Raw genomic sequence first — 25,825 nt, 5'->3', positions numbered from 1 at the left:
ATATACTTTTAAATCCCTGCTAAAGACACACCTTTTTACTCTGGACTTTGGTCCTAGCAGCGTCAAATGTCTTTTACTGTGTTTGTTGTTCCATGTTATTTGTAACCATGTATTTTTACGTGATCATTTTATGTATTTGATGTTCTGTCATTTTCAGCACTTTGGTGAACCACAGATGTCTTAATGTGCTATATAAATGAATTTGACATTGATATTTCACACTTCGAAAAACACTCACCAAGATCAATTGTTGTGGGAAACCTGTCTTAGGCTGTTATGAGACGGAGAGACAACATCCAGGCGGAGTTTGAAGCCAAGAACGAGGCCCTGGCATCCAGAAGAGTGGACCAAGAAGCAGTAAGTGCAATTTTACACACACACACACACACACACACACACACACACACACACACACACACACACGGTTGGTTGGTGTGTCCTCCAGTCATCTTCTGGAGGTGTAATAAAGTGAGGCCTCTCCAACAAGACCACCCTCAGCTCATATTGGGGAGGAAGGAGAGCTTCCTGGGAGCATTATAAAAATATCCAGGCTTGTGGCCTGGAAGTCAGTCCTGAGCTCAGTGGGAATACGAGCCATCAATATTATTTCACACTGTAAGCCCAGCAGCTAATCGTGGCGTAATGAAAATTCCCATATATCCTCTATAGATGGCGACTCACTTCAAAATGTCAGGAGACAAAGCGCGAAGACGGAAAGTTAGGCAAGCAAAGGACAGAGCTATTTTCAGTCACTGCAATTGAGGTGCGTGTGTGTGTGTGTGTGTGTGTGTGTGTGTGTGTGTGTGTGTGTGTGTGTGTGTGCGCGCGCGCGTGCAGGTGTGTCTCTCACTCACCCAGCTGATATCAAATTCCATCTGTGAGATTTTAATTAAGAAGCAGGACTGCGATTTCCCCCCACAGACTTGGATTGTATCCCTGCTTTAATTATGTGTGTGTGTGTGTGTGTGATTCTGCCTTTAACAGATCTGCGCTAATAAGAAGGGAAATGTCAAATAGACGCCTTTGTTACGGTTTCCTTCTTATTGTGTCTTTTTTTTGTCAAAAGAGGCGATGTGGCCACCCACTGGGCCGAATGAGAGGCCACACAGCTTGCATTCAGCTTTTATCTGATTTCATAATTTATTAGTTATGTGGGGAAAATGTTGATTTGTAAGAAGTTGTCATTTGAGGAATAAGGAAGGAAACGCTGTGTTTCCTATGAACAGGGCCGGTTGGGGTGCAGGGTAATGGCAACCTTTAGGGCGTCTATGTAGTAAACACGTCTTTGCTTCCATCCATCCATCCATCTTCATCCGCTTATCCGGGGTCGGGTCGCGGGGGTAGCAGCTCCAGCAGGGGACCCCAAACTTCCCTTTCCCGGGCCACATTAACCAGCTCCGACTGGGGGATCCCGAGGCGTTCCCAGGCCAGGTTAGAGATATAATCCCTCCACCTAGTCCTGGGTCTCCCCCGAGGCCTCCTCCCAGCTGGACGTGCCTGGAACACCTCCCTAGGGAGGCGCCCAGGGGGCATCCTTACCAGATGCCCGAACCACCTCAACTGGCTCCTTTCGACGCAAAGGAGCAGCGGCTCTACTCCGAGCTCCTCACGGATAACTGAGCTTCTCACCCTATCTCTAAGGGAGACGCCAGCTACCCTCCTGAGGAAACCCATTTCGGCCGCTTGTACCCTGGATCGTGTTCTTTCGGTCATGACCCAGCCTTCATGACCATAGGTGAGGGTAGGAACAAAAACTGACCGATAGATTGAGAGCTTTGCCTTCTGGCTCAGCTCTCTTTTTCGTCTAACGGTGCGATAAATTGAATGTAATACCGCACCTGCTGTGCCGATTCTCCGACCAATCTCCCGCTCCATTGTCCCCTCACTCGCGAACAAGACCCCAAGGTACTTGAACTCCTTCACTTGGGGGTAAGGACTCATTCCCTACCTGGAGAAGGCACTCCATCGGTTTCCTGCTGAGAACCATGGCCTCCGATTTAGAGGTGCTGATCCTCATCCCAGCCGCTTCACACTCGGCTGCGAACCGATCCAGTGAGTGCTGAAGGTCACAGGCCGATGATGCCATCAGGACCACATCATCTGCAAAAAGCAGCGATGAGATCCCCAGCCCACCGAACTGCAACCCCTCTCCACCCCGACTACGCCTCGATATCCTGTCCATAAATACTACAAACAGGATTGGTGACAAAGCGCAGCCCTGGCGGAGGCCAACTCTCACCTGAAAGCGAGTCCGACTTACTGCCGAGAACCCGGACACAGCTCTCGCTTTGGTCGTACAGAGGTGGATGGCCCTGAGAAGGGACCCCCTCACCCCGTACTCCCGCAGCACCTCCCACAGTATCTCCCGGGGCACCCGGTCATACGCCTTCTCCAGATCCACAAAACACATGTAGACTGGTTGGGCATACTCCCAGGCTCCCTCCAGGATCCTTGCAAGAGTAAAGATCTGGTCCGTTGTTCCACGACCAGGGCGGAATCCGCATTGTTCCTCTTCAACCTGAGATTCGACTATCGACCGAACCCTCCTTTCCAGCACCTTGGAGTAGACTTTACCGGGAGGCTGAGAAGTGTGATACCCCTGTAATTGGCACACACCCTCTGGTCCCCCCTTTTTTAAAAGGGGAACCACCACCCCGGTCTGCCACTCCTTAGGCACCGTCCCAGACTTCCACGCAATGTTGAAGAGGCGTGTCAACCAAGACAACCCCTCCACACCCAGAGCTTTAAGCATTTCTGGACGGATCTCATCAATTCCTGGGGCTTTGCCACTGTGGAGTTGTTTAACTACCTCAGCAACCTCCACCAGGGAAATTGATGCCAATCCCCCCCCTCATCCTCCAGCTCTGCCTCTACCATAGACGGCGTATTAGTCGGATTTAGGAGTTCCTCAAAGTGCTCCTTCCACCGCCCTATTACCTCCTCAGTTGAGGTCAACAGCGTCCCATCCTTACTGTACACAGCTTGGATGGTTCCCCGCTTCCCCCTCCTGAGGTGGCGAACGGTTTTCCAGAAGCACCTTGGTGCCCGACCGAAAGATCCTTCTCCATGTCTTCTCCGAACTTCTCCCACACACGCTGCTTTGCCTCTTTCACGGCAGAGGCTGCAGCCCTTCGGGCCCTTCGGTACCTTGCAACTGCCTCCGGAGTCGTCTGGGATAACATATCCCGGAAAGACTCCTTCTTCAGTCGGACGGCTTCCCTGACCACCGGTGTCCACCACGGTGTTCGTGGGTTACCGCCCCTTGAGGCACCTAAGACCCTAAGACCACAGCTCCTCACCGCAGCTTCAGCAATGGAAACTTTGAACATTGTCCACTCGGGTTCAATGCCCCCAGCCTCCACAGGGATGCACGAAAAGCTCCGCCGGAGGTGTGAGTTGAAAGTCTGTCGGACAGGGGCCTCCTCCAGACGTTCCCAATTTACCCGCACTACCCGTTTGGGCTTACCAGGTCTGTCCAGAGTCTTCCCCCCACCCCTGACCCAACTCACCACCAGATGGTGATCGGTTGACAGCTCCGCCCCTCTCTTCACCCGAGTGTCCAAAACATATGGCCTCAGATCAGATGAAACGATTATAAAATCGATCATTGACCTTTGGCCTAGGGTGCTCTGGTACCAAGTACACTTATGAGCATCCCTATGTTCGAACATGGTGTTCGTTATAGACAATCCATGACTAGCACAGAAGTCCAACAACAAACAACCACTCTGGTTTAGATCAGGGAGGCCGTTCCTCCCAATCACGCCTCTCCATGTGTCTCCATCATTACCCACGTGCGCGTTGAAGTCCCCCCCAGCAGAACTATGGAGTCCCCAACTGGAGCCCCATGCAGGACTCACTCAAGGTCTCCAAGAAGGCCGAATACTCTGAACTCTTGTTTGGTGCATATGCACAAACAACAGTCAGAGTTTTTCCCCCCCACAACCCGCAGGCGTAGGGAGGCGACCCTCTCGTCCACCGGGTTAAACTCCAACGTAGCGGCGCTCAGCCGGGGGGCTTGTGAGTATCCCCACACCCGCCCGGCGCCTCACACCCTGGGCAACTCCGGAGAAGAAAAGAGTCCAACCCCTATCCAGGAGTATGGTTCCAGAACCAAGACTGTGCGTAGAGGTAAGCCCCACCAGATCTAACCGGTAGCGCTCCACCTCCCGCACAAGTTCCGGCTCCTTCCCCCACAGAGAGGTGACATTCCACGTCCCCAGAGCCAGCCTCTGCTGCCCGGGTCTGGTCCGTCGAGGCCCCTGACCTTCACTGCCACCCATGTGGCAGCGCACCCGACCCCAGCGGTTCCTCCCACAGGTGGTGGGCCCATGGGATGGGCGTCTTTGCTTGGCAGACCATATTCCTGTATCTACAGGAGAAAGTGGCTCACTCGGGGTCCATTGGTGGGCATGTCAGTGATACTATAGATGTTCGAGGACAAAAAAAGAAAAGACATTTTGCCTGCATGTCCACACATTTTCAACCCACTGTGGCTCTGTTTCCATGAGTGAGAGGAGAGTGTCAACATCAAAAAATTTACTGATTGTGAAAAGGTCATTTTCATAATTTTTCATTTTTCCATTGTTACTATCCTTCCACTGCAGCTCAACAGAGACAGAGAAACACAGAGGGGGATATTTTGTTTGTGTGAGGACTGCAGTTTGTCCCCATCACTTCCACTAGAAGTGTATTAGGACGCGATCTCTTTCCAGCCAGTGTGAACAGGAGGAATGATTACAGCAAGAAAAACGTGCTTCAGCGTTCATGGAGGAACCAGACTACTATTTTAACACAGACGTGAAAAATTAGCAAACCTATTCTTCGACCTTCTGATTAATTTGACCATTTAGTTGTGAGGGAAAAATCTAAATAAATACACATGTATTTCTGTAAGTTGGGTAGCCCACACACACACACACACACGCACACACACACACACACACACACACACACACACACACACACACACACACACAGAGACACCTGTACTGTAGCACAGGAGTAATGAACATCCTAGAGCACGTGTCATTCTCAAGGCCGCAGGTCCAAATCCGGCCCCTGCTGATTTTGATCCGGGCCGCATATCAATTTAGGTTGTTCCGACCTTTTCGGTGCTTTTTTCCTATGATGGCTGAGGAACTTGTTCCCTGACTTTTTTGGGGCTTGATGTCGACCAAACTGTAAGTGAGAAGACTGTATCAGACACACAATAATACAGTCAAAGAATGAGTGACTTTTTCAAGTACAAAAAAGCATGTCAATAAACTCGACATAGTGAAGTGGAGTTTGACACTCCTGTCCTAGAGGCTGCCTGCAGGCCTTTGGATATTAATTCTTGAATTACATTTTTTTTCCCCTCACATGTGACACAGATCATATGTTTTCTGACCAACAGATGAATGACGATAGCATCGATAGCATTGCAGCCAAGCTGGCTGTTTTGGACCAAAAACACAAGTTTGATAACACAAGTTTGATAACTGGAAGGCACATTTCATAACTCAGCTGTCTGTAACACAAAACATGTGGCGTCTTTTTTTTTCTTCTTTTTTCGCTGTGCGGGGCAGTGTGTGTCTTTAAAACACTGCTGTCACTTTGTTTTCTATTGGATCTGGAGCGAAGGCTGGAAAAGGTTGGAACAATCCTCCAGAAGGCTCAGGTATGAGCAGACACTCAGAACTGTACTCACCGATACGATGCAGATGTGAACTTCAAACAGCACCAAATTCAATTCATTTCTCCTGTAAACATGTACTTGAAATGCAAAGACTGAGCTATTCCTGTGAATCAACCTCTCCACAGACGTGGGATGTGTTTCTATGGCAGGACACAGCCAGCAGGGGGCAATGTTGCTCTGATTTAGGAACCAGGTGTGTTTCACCAAGGCATATTCTATGATTTGAGTGAAGTTATTATTTATCAAGTTTGTTTAAAGACAGAGTACTTCTGCATATTTACTTTAGTAGTAGTGCATAGAATGCAGGACTTTTAATTTTATAAGAATCATTATATAATGTTGTATGGGTACTTCTACTAAAGTACCTTAATACGTCTTTCAATACTGGTTTAACCCTTGTGTTGAAAAATGAACTTTTGTATTGGCGCTTTTTCTGACGATTTTGTCGCTCTTTTCGATGATTTTGACTCTTTTTAAAAGTTTTTGTCACTTTTTTTCGACGTTTTTTTTTTATTCATAGTCAATAAACCTAATTTAAATTACATTATACCTCATTTTATACCTCAGAAAATATGAATTATTTTGACTAATAGTTGAGATCAGAGGCTGTTGAGTGAATCACAGACTCAGGAGAGTTTTAAAACCATTTACATTTTTCTTATATGCTATAAAATTGAATAAAACACCCGAAATTAAAAGGAAGCTACATTAATTTTACCTGCGAAGAATGTTGTATGGCTTCCATATACCGTACATCCATACATCCAAGTTATTTTGGGGCAATTTGGTTGAAAGAAACTTTTTTTCTTTTCTTTTTTTCTCTTTTAAACGGGTCAAATTTGACCCAATGACAACACAAAGGTTAAATATAGTATTTATTTTAGTTTGAGTCATTATTGGGATTAAAAGACAATTCCGGAGCAAAATGAACCTAGGGGTTAATAACATACGTAAATGTATGTAGGCACCATCTTGGGAAAACAGTCATGACCAGTCGAACAACGAACGCCGTGTAACCAGTAACATAGCTCAAACACGACAACACTAAAACAACTTTTGAACGTAGACGTTCCACCAAAACAAGTTCCTTCCCAAGGCTATTTTGCAGCGGTGCCTTGGCTCCGTGCGGAGTTTAGCAGCGCTCAAGACAATTGTGATCGGTTTAAAGAAATGCCAATAAACCAGAGTATGTTTTTTCTCCCATCCAGGAATGCTGTGTGGACTAGCCAGACCTTCCTCTGCAGCGCTGTGGAGAAAGGTCTGGCAATGCGAGACTAAGACCAACTTGACATGAGTGTTAAGTAATTTGTGTGTGTGTGTGTGTGTGTGTGTGTGTGTGTGTGTGTGACTGGCAGCTACAGGAAGAGGTGGATGGTCTGGCGGACCGCGTGGAGCTGGCCAACAACGCCTTGAAGGGGGACTGGTCCCGCTGGCAGAACAGCATGAGAACTGACCTCAAGACAGCCTTTCTATCCACGGCCGAGAAGAACGTGGAGTACTACGAGCAGGTAAGCTCCAGATTGGGACTTTGACTTACCCTGTAAGACCTCTGAACCTTAAAACTCTGCTCTAAAACATGGGATCAATATTTCAGGGTTTATGAAGCCAACAGTATTGATTTAGAATACATGAGCTATTAGGACGGGCTAATTCCTAATTATAGAAGCCCATCATCACTCATCGTGACGTGGTGGCGGCACTAGAAGACGGTGGGGTATAGGAGCAGCTGATTGGCTCTTTGAAGTCAACAGTGATTAGTAATTGGCTCCCAAATTGAAATAAGCCAGGGGTTAAACTAAACTACCCACACTTGTAGGCCGTTATATTGTTGGCTAGTTTCATTTAGAATAAAACATCAGATTTTATAAACTACATGGGTTTTGTGTGCAGGAATCTGAATATGTAAAGTAACTAGTAACTAAAGCTGTAATAGATGAATGTAGTGGAGTAACAAGTACAATATTTCTCTCTGAAATGTAGCGGAGTAGAAGTAGAAAGTGGCATGAAAAGAAAAGACTCAAGTAAAGTACAAGTACCTCAACATTTGGACTGAAGTACAGTACTGGAGTAAATGTACTTAGTTACATTCCAACACTAGTTGCCTCAGTGCAGCTCTTAAAAAAACACCCACACAATTAAATAAAGTGTGTAAAATAAGGGCAGCAAAAACCGTCACATTAATACCCAAACATACATAAAATATGAGATCAGATCCTTAAGTGCTTTGTGCTGCTACATACCAACTTTTTAAGTGCGTGTTGGCTAATGCTCGCTCTACAATGACAAATGCATCCAACAGCCTCAGGATATGTGCAGTTCCTGAGGCGAGATGTCCTATACCCAACTGTGCATTCACACCAAAAACAAAACGATCCGGCGATTTGCCGCAGTGTCAATGAAACGGCCCATTTGTGTGACGTCCTGTTGTGTTCTTTAGCATAACTACATTATATTTGAAAATGAAAAAAAAATGTTTTCCATCAGGTCGTTTATAGATCTCGACTAGAGATGCAATTTTCTAGGCCAATTCAGATTTTTCATTGAGTTTGACCTGCTAATATCAATTTTAGCCGTCTAGCTCCATAGAGTCCCATTCATTCAACTCTGGTGGAACTGCAACCAAATTCGGTACAATGGGGCTAAATAGGGAGTGAAATGGCTCTCTGTAGACCCGCTCTGCCATAGCGCACTGTGACTGAGGCGAGGACACTCTCCACAGCTCGTCCTCCAGAGAGCCCAGGCCTTTCACTCTGGTTTTTTACCGCCAGGTAGCAGATTATTTTTAGCTATAGCGGCCAACACTCAAACTAAACTTGACCAGCAGGAGAGCTGGCAACTTCAGTTGTCTGTGATACATCACATGACCTGTTCACCACTCCGTCTCTTTTCAGTAAGGTGGTGCTCATACACCTGAGTCAGCTCACCGGCCAGATCCAAAAGCCGTAAAATAAAAAGGCTGTCAACACATATAGTAAGTATATTCGGATAACATTATATCCCTAAAGGGCTCAGTAGTTTAATATACTTGTACGTCATTGTGATGTCATCATAGTATTCTTAAAGCAGTGTGTTAAAGTGATTCTTAACTTGAAGTCAAAGACCCCAGTCCATAGCTTTCAACAACGTCTCTGTCTTCATCCGGCTGCTCAGTTGTCATGGAGACGGATCACTTGTTTCAGTGTGAAACTTTGGTCACGTGGAGTTCCCATCCAACACCAAAGACCGTGTTTTGGCAGAGACGCACACAAACAACTGTAATTCAAACCGACAACTGAGCCATCGCCATGACAACTGCCATGTGCGGATGAAGACCATGAGATGCCGTGGAAAAGGCCCAGAAAAAGCTGCTAAGGTCGGTCAAGTTCAACCTGACAGCGTTTAACCAAGAGGACAGAGATATTGATGGAGGAAAGTGAAAAAGAGAAAAAAAAATGTGGAAGAGACAATCGGAAATCCAGATTAACGAGCAGGCAGCCAGCAAAGACGGCGGGGGAATTAGACGTTAAAAAAAAAAAAAGAAGAAGAATGGAGCTGTTTTTGTGCGGATTTGGTCGTTGTTGCTTTGAACAAACACTGGAACGATTGATCGACTGAGCATCTCACTTCTACTTCAGACACCAAAAGTTAAAGCTGTAGGGCCCTATCAAACGCAAGTAGCTTTGTGGGCGGATCTCGGGCGCTGTTGCTATTATACCAGCGGGATGAATGACTCTTGCGCCCGATGCAAATCTAAAATGGGTTGGTCTGAAGTAGCTACATTACTCATAGGTGTGGTTTGGGTGTAACGTGCAATAAACCAATCGGAGCGTTATCTCACATTCCCTTTTAAAAGCAGGCGCGCTTGTTCCGTGGCAGATTGCTATTATAATGACGAATTTGCTAGGCGCACGCTCTTAATACATCCATGGGCGCACGCCAGGAGCGGTTCACAGCCGAGGAGACCGATTTTTACTATTGATTTTTCTTTTTGACAAAATGTAAATAAAGAAATGTTACAAGAACATACTTTCCGATGTTTTGGGCTCACTCTCACTGAATCACGAGGTTATGAATGCATGGTTAGACCGAGATGACCTCACTATAGACGATGCAGCTCTTCGGTCTCTCCTCTCCCGTGCTGCTGCTGGGGCTTTTGGGTTAAGTGGCATCGGTACATGCAGTTCAACATCACATCTCCTTAAGTCCTCTAATATTTCCTCATTTATGTCATCAACACATACATGATTCATGGAAATGTTGTGTAAAACAAGGTCATATTTTTCCTTGTATTTATGTACGGTTTCCAAAAATGGGAACTGCTGGATCCGTGAGATGAGAGAAGCAAAGTGTATGCGCGGTGTGCACACTCTACATTACGGCCAAGCATGCGTTCTTAAAATAGCATCTGAATAACGCGCCACTGACTTTAGACTAGGTTTTTCCTGGTCTGTGGCGGAACTGTTTTCTGAAACTGCAAAATAGCACTAGGGAACGTTTGCGCCGGAACACGCCTCCTCTTTTTGCTGAACCGGCCCCGGGAGCGCAAGTTCATTCCCTAATTTACCGACGTGAGTCTGTGGGGGGAAAAGTCTGCTGTGCGTCGGGTACAAAATAGGAATGATACATGCGTCGGGGTACAAAGTCAATTGCGCTGGGTGCAAGATAGGGCCCTAAGTGTGTAGTGTCTGTCTCCCCCATGAGGAATTCTAAGTAATGACAACAACACTGTTGGCGCGTCCACATGATACAAGCCTTTCGTGCTTGTTATACATCAGAAGAGAATGGTATTTGGGTAATAATAATTATAGAGACAGTGTGTGTGTCTTTGTCATATTTGGCTTTTGTCTCCTGGCCTCTCCCTGCAGCAGCATGACACAAACACTCATCACCCAGCCCAGTGGCCCGCAGCGAGCAAATGCAACACAACAAATGAGTACTGTGTGTGTGTGTGTGTGTGTGTGTGTGTGTGTGTGTGTGTGGAAGCAGCCAAAGAGCACTCAGCTTCTGGATGGGAAAGCATTTCTTATACAGCCATTGAAACTATTTGTCAGAAACTGAGCTTTAAATCATTTGTTGTGCCTGATGCATGGATACAGCAATGGATACACACAACAATACAGACAAACAAGGCTGATTCCTGCATATTTATGTTTTACCACAGATACTCTTACTTTGGAATATTTCAGAAATTAAATATTAATGATTCTCCAAGGTTCTTAATTTGAACACTCAGAGGTTTGGAACACATCTGTGTGTATTAATGCTGCATGAAATGCTTCCCTTTTTTGATGAATAACATAATAATGTCGGAAAATAAACGATTTCAAAGCATTGAACCACAACAGTGCTTGCAGCTAGAGTCTATGTAAGAGATGTTCAGAAAAGGCTTTGGATTGTTCCACATGTTGAAGCAGTGCACATTAGTACAAAACATATTCAGGTTATTGAGTTTGTCTTTCCAAACGACATATGAGAAATGCAGCTTGTTCATCTGCTAAAATGTAAGCTGCTAATCTTAACGTGTGGCGAATTTGCTCACCACCTAACTATTCTATTAGTATTTTATTTTTCATATCGTAAGGTAATTTAACTCTTGGGCGAACTGACTTTTTGCATGGAGGTGTAGCTTTTTTAGTTTTAGTCTCTGGCCATTAGTCATTATATAGGTATTTGGTCAAAAATATCTCTATTTGATTTTCTCAATATCACCCAGCTCTACTGGCATGGTATCATGTCTGCAGCCATCAGCTGCTGATCATAACATCAACATTAACACACAGTGTGGTAGTAAGCAGCACTTACGACTGAGTTTCATAACATACCTTTTGAAGTTGTTATGGGAAAGGTGTTAGCAAGGTGTCTATTTACACATCGTAGTCGTTTCTGAGTCCACCTTATGATGTCAGTCCACTATTCTCTCTCTTCTAGCTCTCGTTTTGGTCTCCACCAGCTCCTGAGGGAAACACCTGTGTATTTAGCTGCTAAATGCTCCGCTATGTTCACCAGCTCGTCCTTAGTCTCGCATTGCCAGACTTTCCACCACAGCGCTGCGGAGGAAGGTCTGGCTAGTCCACACAGCACTCCAGGATAGGAGAAAAAAGTGCTCTGGTTTATTTGCATTTCTTTAAACCAATCAGAATCGTCTTGGGCGGCGCTAAGCGGCAGACAGAGCCACAGTGCCTCTGCAAAATAGCCTCGGGAAGGAACTTGTTTTGGTGGAACGTGTGTACGTTCAAAAGTAGTTTTAGTCGTGCAACAGAAAACTCAGATTAGTCTAGCTAGCTGTCTGGATTTACCCTGCAGAGATCTGAGGAGCAGTTAACCATAGTCCTCAAAAACCCACCGGAGTTTAGAACGGCAACACAAAGAAAGAGGAAGGGGTCGGACATCCGGCCGAAAAGAGTGACATCCGGCGGATCTTCGGGCGGCACCAGAGCAATCCCCTAAATGAATCGCCATCGATATGGACTAGCTGGTCTCTAACTGTGTCAGTCTGCTGTTTGCTGCTGAGCAGGTAGACTACAGTGGCTTTAACAGAGCTGCTGTTGCTGCAGGACACTTGGTTGATGAAAGACAGAACCAAAACAGCAAATGTGTCTTATAGCCAAAATGAGCTAAACAATAGCACATTGCATGCTTAATGCAGGGCGTAAAGAACTCCCCCTGGCCAGCAGTGTTGGTGCAGTGCCTTTTCTGCCGGTCCTGTTGCCATCTGTTCCTTTGTGTGTGTGAGCGAGTATTACATTTAGTGCTCAATGATTTCTGATTACCTGACAGCTTCTTGGAAACCAGACTCTTGTCTTTCCAAGTCTGTTGTCCCTCCTCTTGTTTCTGCCAACCAGCGCAGACTGATTATCAATCCAGCCTTTTAAAAAAAACAATCTACAAAAACACAACGCACAGAGTCCATATTGATGGCAGATCAACTTAGGCTAGTTGGACACAAAGAATGTTCAATGACTCAGGTTATTAGATGTTTGTTCTGCCAAGTCAGTACATCAGCTTGACACAGCTCAGCCACTCACTTTTAGAGAACACAGTGCTAACAAGACATTTATTAAGCAGCAGTGGCCTCTCAAATAAACAGCTCTGTCACTGGCAAAAGACAGAAACTCCATTACAATAATCCATGTGTAGGTGATAAACTCAGCAGTTAATGGTGAAAGGCAAGCAACTTTCCCTGCTTTGGAAGTGCCTTTTTTTTATAAAGGCTAGACAAAGACAATGCATGGTTCAACTGAAATTAAAATGTTGGATGTCTTGTCAGCACCTTGGCTTGTTTGGCATGCCTTTAAACAAGCATCCACAGGGAGGTAAAAGTGCATTGCTAAAGGTAGTTTGCAGGCTAATTAGCTGCTCAGTGTTAGCTCATTGAACACAAACGTGCCTGCAATCTCAACATCAGTGTGTTAAAGGCATACTATGTAACTTTTTCCTCTTTGGTCCCCCTGCAGGTTGTCTCATTGGAACTACAGCTTGCGCGGCTGTAGTTCCAATGAAACAACCTGTAGGGGGACCGAAGAGGGAAAAGTTACATAGTATGCCTTTTAAGATGGTCTGGTCCTAACCCCCTTTCACATTTATGGACTCAAACGTTTTAGGCAGGATGCCATTCACTGGGAATGGAACCTCCAAACAACATGTTGACACCACCCTCAGTGACTCCACACTCAAAAGTCGTCCAGTGGCATGACCCGGAAAGGTTGAGAAACCTTCAGCTTCATCCACACGCACACAAGGAGAATTCCGGTCGATTCCAACACGTAGCTCTGTTTTTAAATTTGTGCTGTCAGTAGTGAGAAAAATGAAAACAATCGGTGCTGCCTACACCTTGTTATCCTCCTGCTAGCATTAGCACCCAACAGGCTTAAACAGGGCAAGTTTTAAACTTGTTTTTAGCCTCTTAACATGTTCAAAATGTCATTAAAAGTGCCTACCCATGTGAAGTGATTCCTTCCGAGTGAACACCGTGAATCTGACTGCAGTAGATGTGAAAGAAATGCATAAAAGTTGTGCTAATTCAGCTCTGTTTAGTTCCGGTGTTGATACTGCAAGGAGTGCTTCGGGACCGTCTACAAACTACAACACTGAAAAGAGATGTAAACATATTTTCAAAAATAGGCATATGCTTATTTTTTAAAAGTGCTGTAGTACAACTAGCAGGAGACAAGTTATAATTGAGGTAAGTTTGGAGACACTACCTTATTTAATCATTAAATTAAATCTTTTCTGTGTTGTAGTTTATAGACGGTCCCTATGCACTCCTAACTGCCATCTCAACACCGGAACTAAACAGAGCTGAATTAGCAGAACTTTTATTCATTTCTTTCACATCTACTGCAGTCAGATTCACTGTGTTCATTCAGAAGGAATCACTTCACATGGGTAGGCACTTTTAATGACATTTTGAACATGTTAAGAGGCTAAAAACAAGTTTAAAACTTGCCCTGTTTAAGCTTGTTGGGTGCTAACGCTAGCAGGAGGATAACACGGTGTAGGCAGCACCGATTGTTTTCATTTTTCTCACTACTGCCAGCACTCCAAATTTACAAACAACAGAGCTACGTCTTGAAATCGACCCAAATTCTCCTTTAAGTTTGGTCTTTAAGCTTTTGGAATGTTATTTATTCATTATCTGCTCTAGCTTTTCCAACATTTTAGACACAGATACAGTAGGGCAAAAAAGTATTTCGTCAGCCACCAATTGTGCAAGTTCTCCCACTTAAAAATATGAGAGATTCCTGTAATTTTCATACACTTCAACTATGAGAGACAAAATGAGAAAAAAAATCCAGAAAATCACATTGTAGGATTTTTAATGAATTTATTTGCAAATTATGGTGGAAAATAAGTATTTGGTCAATAACAAAAGTTCATCTCAGTACTTTGTTATATACCCTTTGTTGGCAATGACAGAGGTCAAATGTTTTCACAAGGTTTTCACACACTGTTGCTGGTATTTTGGCCCATTCCTCCATTCAGATCTCCTCTAGAGCAGTGATGTTTTGGGGCTGTCACTGGGCAACACAGACTTTCAACTCCCTCCAAAGATTTTCTGTGGGGTTGAGATCTGGAGACTGGCTAGGCCACTCCAGGACCTTGAAATGCTTCTTACGAAGCCACTCCTTCGTTGCCCGGGCAGTGTGTTTGGGATCATTGTCATGCTGAAAGACCCAGCCACGTTTCATCTTCAATGCCCTTGCTGATGGAAGGAGGTTTTCACTCAAAATCTCACGATACATGGCCCCATTCATTCTATCCTTTACACGGATCTGTCGTCCTGGTCCCTTTGCAGAAAAACAGCCCCAAAGCATGATGTTTCCACACCCCATGCTTCACAGTAGGTATGGTGTTCTTTGGATGCAACTCAGCATTCTTTCCCCTCCAAACACGACGAGTTGAGTTTTTACCAAAAAGTTCTATTTTGGTTTCATCTGACCATATGACATTCTCCCAATCCTCTTCTGGATCATCGAAATGCTCGCTAGCAAACTCCAGACTGGCCTGGACATGTACTGGCTTAAGCAGGGGGACACGTCTGGCACTGCAGGATTTGAGTCCCTGGCAGCGTAGTGTGTTACTGATGGTAGCCTTTGTTACTTTGGTCCCAGCTCTCTGCAGGTCATTCACTAGGTCCCCCGGTGGTTCTGGGATTTTTGCTCACCGTTCTTGTGATCATTTTGACCCCACGGGGTGAGATCTTGCGTGGAGCCCCGGATCGAGGGAGATTATTAGTGGTCTTGTATGTCTTCCATTTTCTGATAATTTCTCCCATAGTTGATTTCTCCACACTAAGCTGCTTACCTATTGCAGATTCAGTCTTCCCAGCCTGATGCAGGTCTACAATTTTGTTTCTGGTGTCCTTTGACAGCTCTTTGGTCTTGGCCATAGTGGAGTTTGGAGTGTGACTGTTTGAGGTTGTGGACAGGTGTCTTTTATACTGATAACAAGTTCAAACAGGTGCCATTAATACAGGTAACGAGTGGAGGACAGAGGAGCCTCTTAAAGAAGAAGTTACATTTCTGTGAAAGCCAGAAATCTTGCTTGTTTGTAGGTGACCAAATACTTATTTTCCCGAGGAATTTGCAAATAAATTCATTAAAAATCCTACAATGTGATTTTCTGGATTTTTTTTTTCTCATTTTGTCTCTCATAGTTGAAGTGTACCTATGATGAAATTTACAGGCCTCTCTCATCTTTTTAAGTGGGAGAACTTGCACAATTGGTGGCTGACTAAATACTTTTTTGCCCCACTGTATGGTGATAATAACGGTAAAAAATGATGTGAAAAAGAGACACAAACTACAAACGACTACAAAGAGACGCCAAATGACCACAGAGACCCAAAACAACCCCAAAGGAAAAAAATGACCAAAAAGAGAGACAAACCGACTATACAATGAGACACAAAAACCCACAAAGAGACCCAAAATGTATGGAGAAATTTTGTTGAAGAATGTAACGTTTTCTTAAGGAAGAATACCTAAACCTCAGCCAAATATGTGCACCTACTGTAAGTCTTCCACAGAATGCTACCCGCCAAAGTGACTAGTGAGAGTGACTGTGTTACCCGCCGCTGCCGAAATCTACCTACATTTGGCAGGTTGGCGGGTGCTAATGGTAGTAACTGTCACCACCATCATTTAGCGGTTTACCGCACTGAATGTGAATATTTACGTATCCTATGAGCCTCAAATCTGTGTGAAAGTCAATCTGCTACACCACAGCTTTTCAGCATTTTCCTCTTTCTCTCCTGATGTGACAGCGCAAGGAAGCCTCGGCAATGTCAGTCTGGTCTATAGCCTGGAGCCAAAGCCTATATCGGGATCTTTTTTTAGGATAATTTAAAGATCAGGTTTTTTGTAGGTATTGTTGGTGCAACCAACTACATAGCAACTCTTCGGCATACCATTACTAATTTAAAACGGGTTGTTTTAAAGTAAAAGGTTGGAGGTATGTTCTCTGTTAATGCTGTTGCCTTCTATGGGGAACGCGGGATTGTTTTCACCCAGAAAGGGGCCTGGTGATGAGAGCCTCCCTTGGATGATGTATTGCCGGTCTGATGTATGTAAATGACATGCTCAACGCAAACACGTCTGCAAGCTTCAGGCTTGTGAAAGATAAGAGATAACTTGCTACTTTAAGTGTACGTACTGTACATCTGTAAACAGGTTTTTTTGTTCAACAAAATGTTAAAAATGCAGTTAAAAATCACTTTGTCCTTACTTGAGTTGGATTTACATAAATGTAAAACAACACAAACTATGGGCAGATTAACTGGAGGGTAGGCTGCTTCTACTGAGCATGCCTCTGGTGTGTAAATCACGACAGTGCTAAAATAAAATAGAGCATGCCTGCTCAGCAAAGCTCTCGTTGAAAAATATTTTGGTGAAGTATAAAATCAGTGCATAGGGGATGATTTCATACCTTGTCCAAAGCAGGGTTAGAGCAGATTAAGGCACTGAATAGAATTGTCTTTGATGGGCTTATTTCCTTCACTGTGATATCATTCCTTTGTGAATAACCTAATCAATGCTTTTTTGCCCCATCTTTGGTGAGAACTTCTTGTCATTGAGTTTAAATTTCAAGACATAGTATTTGTGCCAGATTTAGTTCTGTATGGTTGGTATGATGATTTTAATATTGCATATTCAGTGATTTGAATCCCATCCAGAGCACATGTGTGTGCAGGATGTTCCGCCCCCTTCCCCCAGTATTAATTACAGCCACAAATACCTGCTGTCTTTTGGCATACTTGTGGGTCCTCTGAGAATTTAATCCATCTGGATAATACCTGGTGTTTCCAAATGTATTCCGAAGTTTTGCATATGAAACTCTGCAATTCCTGTTATTGAGTTTTATCAATGTTATATTCAGGGTGGTATTTCAGAAAGCAGGTTTAGTGAAAACTCTGAGTTTGTTAACCCTGAGATGAGGGTAACTCTGGGTTTTCTGTTTCAGAAAGAGAGGTAACTTAACCTCAGAGTCAGTTACTATGGTAACTGAGTCTGTGAACCTAACCTGGTCAGGAGCAGGTTTTCTTCAATAAACCTTGAGTGTCTCCTTCCTCTGACACAGCACTCTCTCATTTCCTCATTCATTCATTCAGTCTGTATCATGCACATTTTAGCGCAGTTTATCGGCATGAATAAAAAAAAAAATATGTTGGTTTATTAACTATGTTAGGCAGACTATAAAACGTTTTATTTCTCAAAACATGGCATTTGCTTTTGTCGATGATCCCGTTGATGAAGAAGCTGCTTTACTTTCGCAGGGTGTTATATGTCGGCGAGATGATATTGAAACCCCGACATTTTAATTTTTAGATAACTTCCTATTTGAGCGGTATCGTTTTTCTTCCCAGTCGATCAGTAATGTAGCCTACATAACCTTATCCGTCCTCATATCACTAACGTCGCCCATCTATGTTCTTACATCCCAGCAGATTATTTGTCGCATTACGTTTTTTTGCAAACGGCATTTGTCTTTACAACATTGGTGATGCGGAGCATTTTAGTAAAGCCACTGTAGCAAAGCGCTGTCAGAAGAATGTGACTCGCTCTGAAACTGGTTTTAAACGTTTTTAAACGGAGTTCCACAGGATTGCAGGAGAATGATGTAAAAGCTTTGAAATAAAAGATTATGACTTATAATGCTGTTAATGATGGTGCTGCAGCCTCAGAATGGGATTAGTAGGCGTAGTTCTTTTTCGTCCGCGGAAATGAAATAGATTATAGGTTCAATATCATTTCACCTGTAATATTAGGCTATCCTTATGATTAAATATGATATATACTATATTTGAATATACGCATTTACTCTAGCAGCAATTTTCTCCCACGTAAATTCTCTCTCTTTTGCAGCAGCTGCCGTTTGTTTTTTTTAACTCGCTGTATGTGCACGAGTATTTCCGCCGACCCATTTGTTTGTGGTTGTTGCCATGGTGAATCGTAGTATCATGGCTCCATTCATGCTGCCTTTTTATTGTGGTGGTGAACCTACTCTGAGTTGATTGAACCAACTCATATCAGCTGTTCTGAAACCATCTCAGGGTACAACAACAAAGACATCAGGGTTAGACTCAGAGTTTGTTAAACCTTCTACCTGAAATACCACCCAGTTTGAGTTAAGTGGGGTGTAATAAAAGAAGAGGGTGGGGGGCGTGAGGGGTAAGAGAGAGGGGTAACCAACCCGTTTCAGAAAGAGAGGTAACTTAACCTCAGAGTCAGTTACTATGGTAACTGAGCCTCTGAACCTAACCTGGTCCAACCTAACCTCGAGTTTCTCTGTCTCCTTCTTCTGACACAGCGCTCTTTCATTTCCTCATTCATTCATACATTCTGTATTAGGCAAATTTTAGGCAGACTATAAAGTTACATGGCATTTCCTTTTGTCGAGGATCCCGTTGATCGATATTGTTTTTCTTCCCGTTCTCTGTTATGTAGCCTACATAACCTTATCTGTCCTCATATCACTAACGTCACCCATCCCAGCAGATTCAGCTGTTCTGTCCCCGCCCCCCTCTTTCAAGACTCATTTTTGGAAAAATACTTTTTGAAGACCAAATCTTGTTTTTACAAAGAAAATAATTGTATTCGAAAATATTTCTACTAAAAACACATTCAATAAAACAAGGTAGGCATTTGTTTTTAACATCTTTTAAATACAATTATATTTTCAATATCTTTTTAGATGAAAGTGTCACATTTAAATTAACAGTAAATGTTTCCAAGGCCTTCAGCTGAATGACTGCTCTGGTAATGGGCATCATTACGTAATCACACAGTCTCCTGTCAATCTCTTGGAAGCGGCCGCTTTACGGACCACGGTAAGATTTTCTCTGGCCGTTTGAATTTTTAGATGGTGTATCATCTCCAAGACAACGCCTCGTTGTACTTCCGACTTTTTTTGTAGCTGGATATATCATTTGTTGCGTCTAAATATGAATGTGGACAACGTTAGTGATAGTGAGACAGTTACACTTCTAGTGATAAATCGGCGAAAACACATTTTATTTCTCTGATTCACGGCTTTGTTCTAACGCCGCTGGGCAAAGTCACTCTCTATCTTTGTCCACCATATGATGTTAACGTGCTTTCAGGCAGTCGTTGAGGCTCCATCTAAAACTCTGCCATTTCGACCAGCTGTTTAACATTTAAATTAAATTCGGCTTTAGACTTTTTGATTAAAACAATTGATAACCTCCCAAGACCCGGTACTGACTTTTGCCAGAGAGTCGTGGAAAATTGTACATCAAATAACAAAAGCCAATCCATATTTATCAAGCAGATCCTCCATATGGTATAACAAGAAACTGTTAATAGAAAAGAAGAGTTTCTTTTGAGATAAATGGATAAGGTCTGGTATTCATATTCTTGAGGATGTGATGGGAGATGTTGGATTCAGATCCTTTGATGAAATTAAAAATAAATATAATTTGTGTAATTCAGAATTCTGGAGATTTCTACAACTCAGACATTGCATTCTCTCAAATAAAGAACATATTCAGGAAATTCAGGAAATATCACATAAGGGAGGCGATAAAAACAGAGGAGCATCAAAATTCTATGAATTTATTTATTTTATATTATATTATTTACAAGTGCCAAAACTGGATGGTCTAAAACTATGTTGGGATAGGGACCTGGCCCGTGAGATACCAGAAAATGATTGGAAAAAACTATGTGCATCATTGTACTGTTACTCATGTGAAGCACAGTCACAACTCATTTGTTATAAGATATTAAATAGATCCTACTGGACTCCTTCCAAATTAGCAAGACTAAAACTCAGAAACGGTGATATATGCTGGAGATGTAATAGAAAGGTGGGAACTCTGGTGCATATGTTATATGAGTGTGATAAGACTGACGTGGAATGCAATAATTGTGTTCTTGAATAAGATGCTGGGCACACATTTGATCAAAAAACCCTCATTATTTCTTCTGGGATTACTACCAGATAATGTTCAAATGTCAAAACGCTGAAAATCATGGTGTCGTTTAGCTATGATAACGGGGTGCAGGATAACCTTGCGCCACTGGAAATCTCCCACCCTGTCCACTTTTAAGGAATGGATAGAAGTACTAAGCTCAATGGCAAGCTATGAGCGGGTCACCTATAGAGTAGCTGGGAGGGAAGATCTATTTAATGAAGTTTGGGGATCATTCCTAGCTCAATTGCTTGATATGAAAGGATGATGCTACTACCTCTGCATAATCTTTTATTTGGTTCAGGTACAGGATGTGTATACTATGTAGACTTCCTAGGGTGTTGTGTTTTCGCTTTGCTTTTATGTTTTGTGGATCTATGTTTTTGTTGGAGGTCTGGCTTGAGTTGTACGTTTTTGCTGGATGGCAAACTCCTTTTTATTTTGTATTTTGTTTTAATTTTTTTTTTTTTTCTGTTTGTGAAGAAAAAATATAAAAGACTGGGCAAATACTGAAGAAAGACACAATGTAACTCCTATTCATGTAACTGTAATAATGTAACAGTTATGGTTTTGTATTTGTCTGACCAAAATATCAATTAAAAAAACAAACAAATATAAAACAATTGATAACCACATCACATTGATTTTATCTCAGTGACTCATTTGGCTGAACTCTTGCGTTGAACTCTATACAGCAAACCAGTTGCAATGATTTAAAAACAAATTCAACCCTTTTGTTCTCCTGGCATTCCATAGCACACAGTGCACAAACAATAACTCTCTGCTGAGAGTGATCCCAAAGGATGAGATCACTCTGGGCAATGTGCTGATATTGTTATTCAGGTGCAGGTGTGGGCTATTGTAGCCACGGGGCCCGTGAATGATTTATTGGAGTGGAGCCTATAAGGATCTAATAACACGCCTGCACCTGGGAGGGTTGTATAGCTCCTAGGTTGGGTGTACGAGAAGACTGGGAAATAGAGATTGAGGATGAACGAGGGTAGATTGGGAGATTGAGGGAAGATGGAGACATGAGTAGCACAGTGAAGGCAGAATGGGTGAGCAGTGTTAAGAGGAGGAAAGAGACTCAAAGATACCAGGAGCAAGAAGAAGAAATAGGATGGGAAGTAGGAGAATGAATATAGAAATGAGAGAGCACTGAACTGAAATAGGGGCATATGTGTTTTAAGTATGAAAGCTGTTTAGTAACCCATGTCATGTAGAGCTGAAACATTGACTTGTAAAATGTGAGAATTTGGGATATTTGAATATGAGTGCTTCCCTGTTTTCTGTCATTTCATGGACTAATCTTTGTAAGATGAATCAAAGAAATGATAACGATAATGAAAATGGTTGTTTGCAGCACTGTCTTAAAAGAACTTTAGTCATGACATCTTGAAGGATTTTGACATTTCCCAATGCTTGAACACCACTGAGTCATCCCTTTAACTGTCAAGTCCATCTGACAGTTAGTCCCATATGAAATGCATGCACCATTAACACAGAGTGACAGAGGAGCAGGCTTGGCAGGACGTGTGTGAAGTGGGTGACAAGACAAACTTACCCTTCGCTTACACAACCATTTTCTTCTTTCATTGTTGCTTTGGCTCTGTACCACATGAAACAATAATGGCTATACTCTCTCCCCCATTGTTGCTAACTAACTGAGCTTCTGCCGCCTAGCATGCTAAGCTAAGCTAATTGTCTTCTGACTCCAGCTCCATGCTTAGCACACAAACATGACAGTGGTATCCATCTTCTCAAAGAAAGCAAATAAGCGTGTTTATAAAAAATGTTGAACTAGTCGCTTAAGGTGCGTGTAGTTGCTATGTGTCAATCTGGGGATTTAGCTGACGCTTTTATCCAAAGTGACTTCCATTTAAGTGCTTTCAACCTTGAAGGTACAAACTCCGGACAGCAAGAAGTAAGTGTGAGTACATTAGCTTTAAATTATCCTCTTCAGACACTTTATTCAATGCATTAGGCCTAGATCATTTGAAAGAACAGGTTGAAACATGTTCATCACTGATGGACTAGGTGTTAAAGCTATAGTGCGTAGTTTCTGTCTCCCCCATGAGGAATTCTAAGTAATGACAACAAAACTGTCTGCGCACATGATACGTGATTGCGCACCCCCCACATCCACTGTCCTATACTGATGTAACCTGTTAATACCAGCTCGTCATGTGTTAACAGGAAGGGTAATGATCTAAACAAGCTTACACACATATTGCAAAGAGCACCATTGATTATCTACTCAAGCATGCTCACACACATTTGAAATGAGCACAGTTGCACTTCTTCCTTACCTACACACACATTTCCTAAAAACATGTAACTTCTTAGTAATGTCGTTATCATATTAAGGCACTTTAGGATGTTAACTTTAATTATTTCATCACAGAGGGAAGTGGCTGTCCATTGACATCCAAAATATTCAACAGAACACATATGATGAAAGATTCCAATAGCCAACAGTGCCCGTCATAAAGCTGATTTTAATGATTTCATTTAATAAGTGCCTATGTATTTACATGTTTTGAGGTCTTGTCATGTTCTGGCTCATGTTGCTAGACAGTAGGAATTGAGTCACACACATGCTTGTTTTCATGCATCAAGTTCAAACAGCCCAGATCAACCAGGACAGACCACGGATATAATACACATGGATTAGTTAAGTATGTAATTATTTATGAGACAGAATAATTGATTCAAACCTTTTGAACATAATTCAAGTTGACTGTTAGCTTCCCAGACAAATCCAGCAGTTGTTGAGGATGCAGGGGTCATCATGCAGGTTTGTGATGAGCGGAGTGCTCCGCCGTCACTAGGAATTGCAGAGGCAGTAGCCTTGTCAGTGTTGCCATGGTTACCTCATAGCAACAGGGATCTTGTTTGGGGACTGCTATAAATTCAAGGATGCTGCTTATATTTTAGGATTATGTTTTCTGTCTTCACAGAATTGAACTAGCTGTTAAAGGGCAGTGCTGGTATTTCTAGACTGAGTGTGTCAGTATACTGCAGAATGAACATGTTGATGCCAGATAGACCCCAGTGTCTCTGAGAATTGTGGGCTTGTGAGATGGGAAATCCCCCGCTTTAACAATTACACAAGCATGGAACCAATGATAGCTGGATTAGATGTAAAAAGTTAGTTTTGGATAGCTTTTTGGGTTAGGGTAACCAACCAAATTCGTTCATTTGTTTTTCAAAATAAAACAAAAAAGCAAAAAATGACTTGTTCAGTTGACTTCTTAATACTAGTTTCCAAAACCAAAATGAAAAAAAAAACGACTTGTTTTTCCAATTTTGTGCCCAAATGAAAAATGGTAAGCCAATGAAAGTGTTTCATCCAATTTTGAAATTTTCAACTGATGCAAATTGTGTGATCCAAGGGTTTTGGAAACGATTATTGAGAAAACAAGTCATTTTTTGCTTCTTCGATTTTTGGTTTTATTTTGAAAAACGAATGATACACCGATTTAACCTAAACCCGTGGTTGCGTGTGTGCATGCATGAGTGTGTCTAGCGTGCGTGTATAAGAGAGAGAGATGGCAGTATGTGCCCATGCCCCCAATTTCTACTCCTTTTAAAGGACATTTCCAGGTCAACTTGAGTCTTATTTACATAGATTGGTCCAACGTTTCTCTCCGGTTTGATATTAATGTACTCATCAAAGTGTTTGCTCAGACCTGGAAACTAGCTTGGCCAAATGGAGCTTCACAAACCATTGTCTTTGTTTTCTGTGCCCACTAGACGGCTCTCTCTGTTCAACAAAGGGTTGAAAGCACACTGAATTGCCATTCCTTGATCCTTTTCTTTAAACCAAGAGCGGCATCTAGTGGGGTCAACAAATACTAACTAATGATTCAAAGGCTTCATTTGGACTTCGCTACTGGAAACGCAGTGACATCACTACGAACAAAGTCCAACAGAACAAGAAACGGGAGCAGTCAGGTGACCCGACAGGTTTATCCAGATTACCTAAACCCTGTTTTCGCTCCTCCAATTGAACCCTAACCAGACTAATGACATTTCCAGCCTGCACTGCCACAGTGCTACCCAGGTGCTGTGGGTGCTATTGAAAGAGATTGGCTGTTAAATGGAGTGTTGACGGGCCAAGGCTTTGAATTACTGCCGCCTCCAAACAAACCGCTATTACCTTGGAAGAGCGGACTGCTTTATTGATGGATGCTGACAGACTGGAAACCAAAGTTTACAGATTAGCTTTTGAGTGTGTCTGTGCCTGTTGGTGTGTGCTTGTCATTTCCTCTTTCCGGTCGCCTGATTTCCTGCCTCTGCTATCTAGATAACTGCTTTTATGCCATAAAAGTGTGATTCGCTTTGTCAAGTCCCCTGCAACACATACACACTTCCATTCACAACGGGACTCTCTCAGCACCTCTGTCGGTGCAATAATGTGCCGTCACTGATGAGATGGTAAGGGGAAGAAAGAAAGAAAGAGGGGGAAAAAAGAAGAGGAAGGGGAGAGAAGTGCTGGGAAAGACATTTTGGGAAAGCTCTTCAGACACTGACAGACCACTGTTTTATGTTTGATAGTGTTGATGAGAAGCATCATGTTAAAAGTGGAACAGTAGTGAAGAAAATGATTATGACGCAAGTAATAACCACGGCAATTCTCACTTGTGAAAATGTTCAAAACTTGTTTTCATCTAAACCTTCAAACTCAAATGTGATGTCAAGTTAAAGGACAATTCCAGTGCAAAATGAACCCAGGGGTTAATAACAGATGTGTACCCACTCAATCGTTCTCTGGGACATAATCGAATGTGTTTGTAGCTTGAAAACAAGCTAGCGTGGACTGCTGAGTATTCGGGGCACAGGAAAAGTAAAAACAAATTGCTTATTATACCACTAAAAAGGCTCAAAATATCACCAAACTTCAACAGTAGCATAATGAGGGTCCCTCTATGTTAATTGAAGCATTGAGAACTTTGTAAGTGTACAGACAGTTTATTAAAAAGCTAGATTATAAACATTATATAACAGTTGCGTTCTCGTATACAGGCGGCCGCCGTCACTGTCTTTCTAATCTATCTTTTTAATAAACTGTCTCTACACTTAAAATGTTCTCAATGCGTTGGTTTACATGTAGGGACCCTCATTATGCTACAATTGAAGTTTGGTGATATTTTGAGCCTTTTTAGTGGTACAAAATAGCGATTTTGTTTTTACTTTCCCTGTGCCCCGAATATTAGCGTTGTAAGCTAATC

General features: G+C 42.8%; 1 protein-coding gene across 3 annotated transcripts in view; it reads left to right on the top strand.

The window, feature by feature from the left end:
• snx7 (sorting nexin 7) overlaps positions 1-25,825 on the top strand; it is a 72,494-nt gene that overhangs the window by 34,571 nt on the left and 12,098 nt on the right. For 2 of the 3 annotated variants that reach the window (XM_078280175.1, XM_078280174.1), the window contains exons 7-8: positions 271-357; positions 7,036-7,188. In XM_078280175.1, coding sequence (XP_078136301.1) covers positions 271-357; positions 7,036-7,188 — 240 coding nt within the window. Of the gene's footprint in view, positions 1-270; positions 358-7,035; positions 7,189-8,571; positions 8,591-25,825 lie in introns of those variants that run through there. The other variant, XM_078280176.1, reaches the window with a different exon arrangement.

The sequence above is a fragment of the Sander vitreus genome, chromosome 22 (assembly GCF_031162955.1).
Source record: "Sander vitreus isolate 19-12246 chromosome 22, sanVit1, whole genome shotgun sequence".
NCBI lineage: Eukaryota > Metazoa > Chordata > Actinopteri > Perciformes > Percidae > Sander > Sander vitreus.
Note: the sequence above shows the minus strand (reverse complement) of the source record. Positions and strands in the feature narration are given on the sequence as shown.